The 11,313-nt window shown below is 46.7% G+C and overlaps 1 protein-coding gene across 7 annotated transcripts in view; it reads left to right on the top strand.

Moving 5' to 3' along the window:
• Nucleotides 1–11,313, top strand: part of PBRM1 (polybromo 1) — an 85,829-nt gene that overhangs the window by 4,612 nt on the left and 69,904 nt on the right. For all 7 annotated transcript variants that reach the window (XM_077278154.1, XM_077278152.1, XM_077278149.1 and 4 more), the window contains exons 2-5: nt 4,086–4,241; nt 4,324–4,421; nt 5,185–5,332; nt 7,378–7,524. In XM_077278154.1, coding sequence (XP_077134269.1) covers nt 4,101–4,241; nt 4,324–4,421; nt 5,185–5,332; nt 7,378–7,524 — 534 coding nt within the window. In that variant the 5' untranslated portion in view covers nt 4,086–4,100. The remainder of the gene's footprint in view (nt 1–4,085; nt 4,242–4,323; nt 4,422–5,184; nt 5,333–7,377; nt 7,525–11,313) is intronic.

The following is an 11,313-nucleotide window of genomic DNA, read 5'->3' as shown; positions in this document are numbered from 1 at the left end:
TCCTGTGATGTGCCCGATCAGTGGATCCGTCTATGCCATGAGTTCCCTTTGACAGAATAATGTCTAGAAACCTTTTTTTTTGTCCTTTAAATACTTTGTACAGTTTTTATTTTCTATATAAAGGAAAGTATCCCATGACGTACTTATCAAGGGGTTGTCTGACACAGAAGAATCATTTTGCTTTTTTAGGCTAATATATCTATTAACCCCAAATCCCCAAAAGTTGGGATACTGTGTTAGATGTAAAGAAAACAAGAATGCAATCATTTGGAAATGTCTTTATATAGTTTTATTCACAACAGAACATAGAACACAGATCAGAGAATGCAGCGGTGCAGGGGTGCGATATCGGGAGTGAGGGTGTAATCACCCCCCAACACTGTGGCCAGCTCACTGCACACACAGCCTGTCTGTCCCTGGCACTATGACTGTCAGCTCACTGCACACACAGCCTGTCCCCAGCACTATGACTGTCAGCTCACTGAACACACAGCCTGTCTGTCCCTGGCACTATGACTGTCAGTTCACTGCTCACACAGCTTGTCCCCAGCACTATGACTGTCAGTTCTCTACACACACAGCCTGTCCCCAGCACTATGACTGTCAGTTCACTGCTCACACAGCCTGTCCCCGACACTAAGACTGTCAGCTCACTGCACACACAGCCTGTCCCAGGCACTATGACTGTCAGTTCACTGCACACACAGCCTGTCCCCGGCACTATGACTGTCAGCTCACTGCACACACAGCCTGTCCCCGGCACTATGACTGTCAGCTCACTGCACACACAGCCTGTCCCCAGCACTATGACTGTCAGTTCTCTGCACACACAGCCTGTCCCCAGCACTATGACTGTCAGTTCACTGCTCACACAGCCTGTCCCCGACACTAAGACTGTCAGCTCACTGCACACACAGCCTGTCCCAGGCACTATGACTGTCAGTTCACTGCACACACAGCCTGTCCCCGGCACTATGACTGTCAGTTCACTGCACACACAGCCTGTCCCCGGCACTATGACTGTCAGCTCACTGCACACACAGCCTGTCCCAGGCACTATGACTGCCAGCTCACTGCACACACAGCCTGTCCCCGGCACTATGACTGTCAGCTCACTGCACACACAGCCTGTCCCTGGCACTATGACTGTCAGCTCACTGCACACACAGCCTGTCCCCGGCACTATGACTGTCAGCTCACTGCACACACAGCCTGTCTGTCCCCGGCACTATGACTGTCAGTTCACTGCTCACACAGCCTGTCCCTGGCACTATGACTGTCATCTCACTGCATGCATAGCCTGTCCCCGGCACTATGACTGTCAGTTCACTGCACACACAGCCTGTCCTCGGCACTATGACTGTCAGTTCACTGCTCACACAGCCTGTCCCCGACACTAAGACTGTCAGCTCACTGCACACACAGCCTGTCCCAGGCACTATGACTGTCAGTTCACTGCACACACAGCCTGTCCCCGGCACTATGACTGTCAGCTCACTGCACACACAGCCTGTCCCCAGCACTATGACTGTCAGTTCTCTGCACACACAGCCTGTCCCCAGCACTATGACTGTCAGTTCACTGCTCACACAGCCTGTCCCCGACACTAAGACTGTCAGCTCACTGCACACACAGCCTGTCCCAGGCACTATGACTGTCAGTTCACTGCACACACAGCCTGTCCCCGGCACTATGACTGTCAGTTCTCTGCACACACAGCCTGTCCCCAGCACTATGACTGTCAGTTCACTGCTCACACAGCCTGTCCCCGACACTAAGACTGTCAGCTCACTGCACACACAGCCTGTCCCAGGCACTATGACTGTCAGTTCACTGCACACACAGCCTGTCCCCGGCACTATGACTGTCAGCTCACTGCACACACAGCCTGTCCCCGGCACTATGACTGTCAGCTCACTGCACACACAGCCTGTCCCCGGCACTATGACTGTCAGCTCACTGCACACACAGCCTGTCCCTGGCACTATGACTGTCAGCTCACTGCGCACACAGCCTGTCCCCGGCACTATGACTGTCAGCTCACTGCACACACAGCCTGTCTGTCCCCGGCACTATGACTGTCAGTTCACTGCTCACACAGCCTGTCCCTGGCACTATGACTGTCAGCTCACTGAACACACAGCCTGTCCCCAGCACTATGACTGTCAGCTCACTGAACACACAGCATGTCTGTCCCCGGCACTATGACTGTCAGTTCACTGCTCACACAGCCTGTCCCCAGCACTATGACTGTCAGTTCTCTGCACACACAGCCTGTCCCCAGCACTATGACTGTCAGTTCACTGCTCACACAGCCTGTCCCCGACACTAAGACTGTCAGCTCACTGCACACACAGCATGTCTGTCCCTGGCACTATGACTGTCAGTTCACTGCACACACAGCCTGCCCCCGGCACTATGACTGTCAGTTCACTGCACACACAGCCTGTCCCCGGCACTATGACTGTCAGCTCACTGCACACACAGCCTGTCCCCATCACTATGACTGTCAGCTCACTGCACACACAGCCTGTCCCCATCACTATGACTGTCAGCTCACTGCACACACAGCCTGTCTGTCCCCGGCACTATGACTGTCAGTTCACTGCTCACACAGCCTGTCCCTGGCACTATGACTGTCAGTTCACTGCACACACAGCCTGTCCTCGGCACTATGACTGTCAGTTCACTGCTCACACAGCCTGTCCCCGACACTAAGACTGTCAGCTCACTGCACACACAGCCTGTCCCAGGCACTATGACTGTCAGTTCACTGCACACACAGCCTGTCCCCGGCACTATGACTGTCAGCTCACTGCACACACAGCCTGTCCCCGGCACTATGACTGTCAGCTCACTGCACACACAGCCTGTCCCCAGCACTATGACTGTCAGTTCTCTGCACACACAGCCTGTCCCCAGCACTATGACTGTCAGTTCACTGCTCACACAGCCTGTCCCCGACACTAAGACTGTCAGCTCACTGCACACACAGCCTGTCCCAGGCACTATGACTGTCAGTTCACTGCACACACAGCCTGTCCCCGGCACTATGACTGTCAGCTCACTGCACACACAGCCTGTCCCCGGCACTATGACTGTCAGCTCACTGCACACACAGCCTGTCCCTGGCACTATGACTGTCAGCTCACTACACACACAGCCTGTCCCCGGCACTATGACTGTCAGCTCACTGCACACACAGCCTGTCCCCGTCACTATGACTGTCAGCTCACTGCACACACAGCCTGTCTGTCCCCGGCACTATGACTGTCAGTTCACTGCACACACAGCCTGTCTGTCATATGTCTGAACAGTTTTCCATTTTGCCTCAGTTCATTGTAATTGAGCTTTGGCCCAGAGAAGACGGCAGCATTTCTGGATTGTGTTGCTATATGGCGGTTTCTTTCATTTGCACTTGTGGATTGCTCTGTGTTCACAGATGATGATTTCTGGAAGTATTCCTGGGCACATGCAGTGATGTACACAACCGAGTCATGTCTGGTTTTCATGCAGTGCTGCCTGAGGGCCTAAAAAGATCACAAGTATCTAATATTCACTGCTGTCCTTGTCCCTTGTTCACAAGGATTTCTCCAGAATCTCTGAAACTTTTGATGATATTATATCTGTAGATAGTGGGATAATTAAAGTCTTCACGTTGAGAAACAGTTTTTAGATGCACTTATGACAGATTGGTGACCTCCGACCATCTTTGCTTCTGAGAGACTCTGCCTCTCTAACATGCTCTTTTTATACACAGTCACGTGACTGTTTTTCACTAGTATCACTACTATTTTTTACTTGTTTTGCGTGCCCGACTTTTTAAACGCGTGTTCCTGACATTGATTTTGAAACGTTCAATTCCTGATCCGTGTCCTATGTTCTGTTGTGAATAAAATATGGTTATAAGAGATTTCCAAGTCATTACATTCCTGTTTTCTTTACAAAGTATCCCAGCTTTTTTGGAATTGGGTTTGTATATATAAAAATATATATTTTTTCATGGTTCGCTTCTTATGTCATGTTTGCATCACTTTGTTTGACCCGTTCACTAATCTTCCATATTACTGTGTTTTATGTGACAGGACAATATTGAAGCAATGAGCTCTAAGAGGCGCAGAGCCACGTCCCCGTCCAGCAGTGTCAGCGGTGGAGACTTTGATGATTCTCCACATACTACAAGCACCCCAAACTCTGGCCGGAAACGGAGGAGACTTGCCAACGTGTCAAATGTAGATCCGGTAAGTTTCTACTTAGGCACGAAGATGATTAGCAATCAGTACGGTATATAAGACTAACTGTCCCTTACGTTTGTGTCCTTAGGTCGCCGTGTGCCAAGAGCTCTATAACACAGTCCGGGACTACAAAGATGATCAGGGTCGTATTCTGTGCGAGCTTTTTATCAGAGCACCGAAACGCAGGTAAGGAACTTTATTAGATGTTTCTAAATTGTTTTAGATGTTTGGGGTCTTATTTTTTTTTTTAGGTAAGTCACTGATGGCGGTCTCAGTGTTTGTTATAGCCCCCAACTATACTAATCTTGATGGCCTATTCTTTGGATAGGCCATCAATATCAGATTCGTGTCTGTCCAACTTCAGGCATCCCTGCTGATTAAAGGGAGTCTGTCACCAGGAATTTCCCATACAAATCAGGCCCAGCACCTGTAAGTCCTATGTGATAGCATTCTAGAGTGCTGTCTGTATGTCCCCAATACGCTCTCCATAAAACAAAAAATAGCTTTTATTCCACCCGCAAACGGCGCAGTCCTGTCCGATAGGCGTCTCTGGTCTTGATCCGGCACCTCCTCTCTTCTTGCTTCGTGTGGCTTACGCATCCTAGTACATCCACACAGTGTCCTTGGCATCGCACAAAATATTGTAGCGCGCATGCGCCGACACTCTATGGCCTTTCCCCGCATATGTGCATTACAGTACTTTCCTCTGCCCTTGGCCCAAAACCCGTGATCCTAAGTATAACCCATAAACAAAAAAGTTTCAGACTAAACCCTTTATAGTTTTTGACTGTTCCCATACGGAGGGGGTTTCAGAGTTTACCATGTATAATAGGTGCTTTATTTTTGCTATAAAAATGCATTTTCAGCACTTCTAGAGATAAATGTTGACTTCTTATGACTTTATGAAGATTTGTCTTCTGCATTAAGTGAAACGTGATCTTGCCAACAGGAACCAGCCAGATTATTACAACATTATCTCTCAGCCCATTGACTTGATGAAAATCCAGCAGAAGTTAAAGATGGACGAGTATGACGACGTCGGCCTGCTGACGGCAGATTTCCAGTTACTCTTCCAGAATGCAAAGACCTATTACAAGGTGAGTGTCAGGCAGTGATTCCCACCCAATAGCTCGCTACGTGCGGCTTTGAGTCCTCTGACATGGCGATATACGCTCGGCTGGCATTCAGTCAGTGAGCTCAGTGATTCGCTGCTGCGCTGTCGACTTGATGTCGGCACCGGGAGCAATGGCGGAGACTTGACGGTGGACCAGGGGAAGGTGGTTACAACCCCATTTTTTTTTTTGTAGAACTAACTGCAGGAAGGGTAGAAGTTAATTGAAATGACACAACCTCTTGAAAGATACGTGTGGCTCAGAAGATGCAAAAGAATGTGAACCTCCGGTGTAAAGGATGAAGAATGTGTCCTAATGTTGCCCAAAGGAGTTTATTTGCTGTAGGCCATTAGTATCAGATCAGTGGGGGGTCCTATTCTTGACACCCTCTTCTTTAATCAACTTTTTAAAGGGGTCACAATGCTTTGGTGAGCACGGCTGCCTCTTAGTTGTTTCCATTTCAGTGAATGGTGAAACGTCAGACAGTTGTGCTGGAAATTGCAGATTTCTCCCATTTAAATGAATGAGAGTTGCCTGAGCGACAAAATGAGGAAAGGGAACCATTCACATTGTTTTGCCAGCATCCTCCGTGCGTGTATGACGCATGTTGGGTGCAAGAGTATGGAGCTTGCTCAGGAGCTGATCCCGCACCGTACCCGGCAGATGCTGGCTGTGTTATACTGCCAGTAGCTGCCTTTTTAGGGTGCTTTCACACTGCGCTCAGGCACCTGTTAGTGGGTCCTGTTGGGCCTTGCATCTGAACCCCCCACACAATGAGATTTGCACGTATGCGCTGACGGGGCACCTTAGACTATAATAGTGCCAGCAGTGAACTTGCGCTCTGTCGTGCATCATATTTGGGTGTGTACGCCTACTGGAGATGGACACCCACATGTAGTCTTCTGCTGACACTCGGATGTCTCCAGTAGGCCTACACGCCAGAAGATAATACACGACAGATCGCACATTCACTGTTGGCACCATTATAGTGTTTGACCCTGTCATCGCATACGCCCGAATCCTTTTTATGTGGGGGGTCCAGACGTAAGTCCTGACAGCACCAGCGAATGGGTACCTGAGCACAGTGTGATAGCCCCCTAACAGCAGCAATTGGAGCCAAGTTCTGATCACTGCTGTTAATCCCTTAAATGCTGCCGTCATTCTCTGACAGCAGCATCTTGGGCACGTGGTGGTTCGTCATTCCATAGTTTAGCACACAACGAGATCAGGGGTGCCTATCGTATCGTACGCCTTTAAATGCCAGCCACAGTTTGTGCCCCATACGAGACCATGATTTTCTCTATACTGATCTAATGCAGTAAATAGAAGAAGAAATCAGACAATTACAGGTATAAGTCCCCCTTAGGTGACTTTAAAAAAAAAAAAAAAAAATCTGCATCACTCCCCTTTTCACCGTTAAAAATGATATATCAAATTAAAAAACTACTTGATAAATCGATCTTTACAATTGAGGTTTTATCAAAATCTAAGATTATTCAACCCATGTGCTAAAGACTGCAAAGCTAAAAAAACAAACCAAAAGAACAATAATATAGGATTGGCGTTTTTGGGTCACCACATCCCAGCAAAAAGTGCAATTAAAGTGATTAAAAACGATGTATTTACTCCAAAATGGTATCAATAAAAGCATCATCTTGGACCGCAGGAAAAAGTCACCTCACTCAATCAATAAAAAAAATAAAGTATTTATTTTTATTATTTTTTTTTCACAACTAAAGTATAAAAAATATAATTATTAGTTTGGTATCTCATTAGTCACACTGAGCTGGAGGATCATTTTTTTCACACAATGAACTCCTTAGAAATAAAATCTAAAAAACAACTTAGTTTTTTTGCAACTTCACCATACTTGGGATTTTTTTGTCATGCTTTACAGCACATTGTGAATGGTGTCATTCAAATCTACCACTCGTAGGTGTGAATACTTTTGCAAGCCACAGTATAACAAAGGTAATGGAGCATTATGAGTCTTTCCCTATCACACTGACTTTTTCTCTGTGTACTACCAGTGTGATGCTCCAGAATACAAAGCTGCGTGTAAGCTGTGGGACCTTTACCTGCGTACACGGAATGAGTTTGTTCAGAAGGGCGACTGTGAAGAGGACGACGACGATGATGACGAGGATACGCTGGACACTGCCACAGCGGAAGCAGAGGTTAGTTGTCAGCGTGTGTTATGTGTATGAGTGCACGATTCATTAAGTTCGTAATTGTATATGACAGTCTTACAGGGGTTATCCACTACTCGGGCAACCCCTTCTCAATCCGGACGTTTCCCCCTTATAAATAACACTTATACTCGCCTCCGGTGGCTGTCCCGGGGATTGTGTCACATATCTTAAGCAAAGTAAGAAGCTGGCTCAGGAGCTGATCCTGCTTCACAAGAGGCAGATGCCGGCTGTGCTACATAGCTGACATCTGCCTGTAACTACAGCGACAAGAGTGTTCTGTAGTTTAACCACTGAAATACAGCTGACAGCGTCATTTAAGCTTCACCATCCATTACTGGTGCATACGTGGTCACTGGCTCCCATGGGCGACCGTTGACGCCAGGACCTGATGAAGGCCCCCGTAACAGCCAGGTTACTTCCCCTATGAAGCTCGGCTACAGGCTTCTCATAGGAGAAGTGCGATTTTTGCTACATTGTGCAATGCTAAGGTTATACTCTGTACGGCAATGCCAATCGCAGGTTCAAATCCCTTATGTAACAAAAAGTTGACATATACATTTTTTTTGTTATTCTTTTTAGAGTATTGTTTTGCGGGAGGACGTTCACTTTTATGATTCCATATTTTTTTTTTATATATGTACCGTATATTATCGAGTATAAGCCGAGACCCCTAATTTTGCCACAAAAAACTGGGAAAACTTAATGACTCGAGTATAAGCCTAGGGTGGAAAATGCAGCTGCTACTGGTAAATGTCAAAAATACATATAGATACCAATCTACTATACACTCACCGGCCACTTTATTAGGTACACCATGCTAGTAACGGGTTGGACCCCTTTTGCCTTCAGAACTGCCTCAATTCTTCGTGGCATAGATTCAACAAGGTGCTGGAAGCATTCCTCAGAGATTTTGGTCCATATTGACATGATGGCATCACACAGTTGCCGCAGATTTGTCGGCTGCACATCCCAAAGATGCTCCATACAAGGCAGGATGGATCCATGCTTTCATGTTGTTTACGCCAAATTCTGACCCTACCATCCGAATGTCGCAGCAGAAATCGAGACTCATCAGACCAAGCAACGTTTTTCCAATCTTCTACTGTCCAATTTCGATGAGCTTGTACAAATTGTAGCCTCAGTTTCCTGTTCTTAGCTGAAAGGAGTGGTACCAGGTGTGGTCTTCTGCTGCTGTAGCCCATCTGCCTCAAAGTTCGACGCACTGTGCGTTCAGAGATGCTCTTAGGCCTACCTTGGTTGTAACGGGTGGCGATTTGAGTCACTGTTGCCTTTCTATCAGCTCGAACCAGTCTGCCCATTCTCCTCTGACCTCTGGCATCAACAAGGCATTTCCGCCCACAGAACTGCCGCTCACTGGATTTTTTTTCTTTTTCGGACCATTCTCTGTAAACCCTAGAGATGGTTGTGCGTGAAAATCCCAGTAGATCAGCAGTTTCTGAAATACTCAGACCAGCCCTTCTGGCACCAACAACCATGCCACGTTCAAAGGCACTCAAATCACCTTTCTTCCCCATACTGATGCTCGGTTTGAACTGCAGGAGATTGTCTTGACCATGTCTACATGCCTAAATGCACTGAGTTGCCGCCATGTGATTGGCTGATTAGAAATTAAGTGTTAACAAGAAGTTGGACAGGTGTACCTAATAAAGTGGCCAGTGAGTGTATAATTGTCTAAGGGGTACTTCCGTCTTTCTGTCTCTCCTTTTGTCTGTCTGTCTGTCTGCAACTTCCGTCACGGAAATCCCGCGTCGCTGATTGGTCTCGCCGGCTGCCTTTCCTGACTCCCGCAACCAATCAGCGATGTGCACACGAAAATTAGTCCCTCCCTACTCCCGTCCAGTCAGTGCCCGGCGTCCGCTCCATACTCCCCTCCAGTCAGCGCTGACAAAGGGTTAATGACAGCATTAACGGACCGCGTTATGCCGCGGGTAACACACTCCGTTAACGCTGCTATTAACCCTGTGTGTCCCCAACTTTTTACTATTGAGGCTGCCTATGCAGCATCAATAGTAAAAAGATCTAATGTTAAAAATAATAAAAAAAACAAAAAACCTGCTATTCTCACCTTCTGTCGAGGTGCGCACTGCTGCCGCCAGTTTTCGTTCCCAGAGATGCATTGCAAAATTACCCAGAAGACTTAGCGGTCTCGCGAGACCGCTACGTGATCTGGGTAATTTCCCAATGCATCCTGGGAACGGAAGATGGCGGCAGCCGCTTGCGCATCGACAGAGCTTCGGTGGATGACGGAGGGTGAGTATAGAACTATTTTTTATTTTAATTATTTTTTTAAACAGGGATATGGTGCCCACACTGCTAAATACTACGTGGGCTGGGTTATATACTGCGTGGGCTGCGTTATATACTACATGGCTGCTATATACTGCGTGGGCTGCGTTATATACTATATTGCTGTTATATACTACGTGGGCTGCGTTATATACTACATGGCTGCTATATACTACATGGGCAGTGTTATATACTATGTGGGCTGTGTTATATACTGCGTGGCTGCGTTATATACTACATGGCTGCTATATACTGCGTGGGCTGCGTTATATACTATATTGCTGTTATGTACTACGTGGGCTGTGTTATATACTACGTGGGCTGTGTTATATACTACTTGGGCTGCGTTATATACTACATGGGCAGTGTTATATACTATGTGGGCTGTGTTATATACTATGTGGGCTGTGTTATATACTGCGTGGCTGTGTTATATACTGCGTGGCTGTGTTATATACTGCGTGGCTGTGTTATATACTGCGTGGCTGTGTTATATACTGCGTGGCTGTGTTATATACTGCGTGGCTGTGTTATATACTGCGTGGCTGTGTTATATACTGTGTGGCTGTGTTATATACTGCGTGGCTGTGTTATATACTGCGTGGCTGTGTTATATACTGCGTGGGCTGTGTTATATACTGTTTGGGCTGTGTTATATACTGCGTGGGCTGTGTTATATACTGCGTGGCTTCTATATACTACGTGGGCAATGTTATATACTACGTGGGCAGTGTTATATACTGCATGGCCACTGTTATATACTGCGTGGCCTGTATTAATGCATTGAGTATTCTACAATATGTCGTGGCCTGTGCTATATACTATGTGGCTGCTATATACATACATACATATTCTAGAATACCCGATGCGTTAGAATCGGACAACCATCTAGTAAAAGTAAAATTAATTGAGACATCAGTAGGTTAAGTGTTTTTGAATATCCATATTGAATCAGGAGCCCCATATAATGCTCCATACAGTTCATGATGGGCCCCATAAGATGCTCCATATTAAAATATGCCCCATATAATGCTGCACAAATGCGGATTATGGCCCCATAAGATGCTCCATACAGACATTTGCCCCATATAATGCTCCACAAACGTTGATAATGGCCCTATAAGATGCTCCATAAAGATATTTGCCCCATATAAAGCTGCACAAACATTGATTATGCCCCATAAGATGCTCCATAAAGACATTTGCCCCATATAAAGCTGCACAAACATTGATTATGCCCCATAAGATGCTCCATAAAGACATTTGCTCCATATACAGTAAAGCTGCACAAACATTGATTATGCCCCATAAGATGCTCCATAAAGACATTTGCCCCATATAAAGCTGCACAAACATTGATTATGCCCCATAAGATGCTCCATAAAGACATTTGCCCCATATAAAGCTGCACAAACATTGATTATGGCCCCATAAGATGCTCCATGTAGACATTTGCCCCATTTGCTG

This window comes from Ranitomeya variabilis, chromosome 8, assembly GCF_051348905.1.
Source record: "Ranitomeya variabilis isolate aRanVar5 chromosome 8, aRanVar5.hap1, whole genome shotgun sequence".
Classification (NCBI taxonomy): domain Eukaryota; kingdom Metazoa; phylum Chordata; class Amphibia; order Anura; family Dendrobatidae; genus Ranitomeya; species Ranitomeya variabilis.
This window is presented reverse-complemented; position numbering and strand designations above follow the sequence as displayed.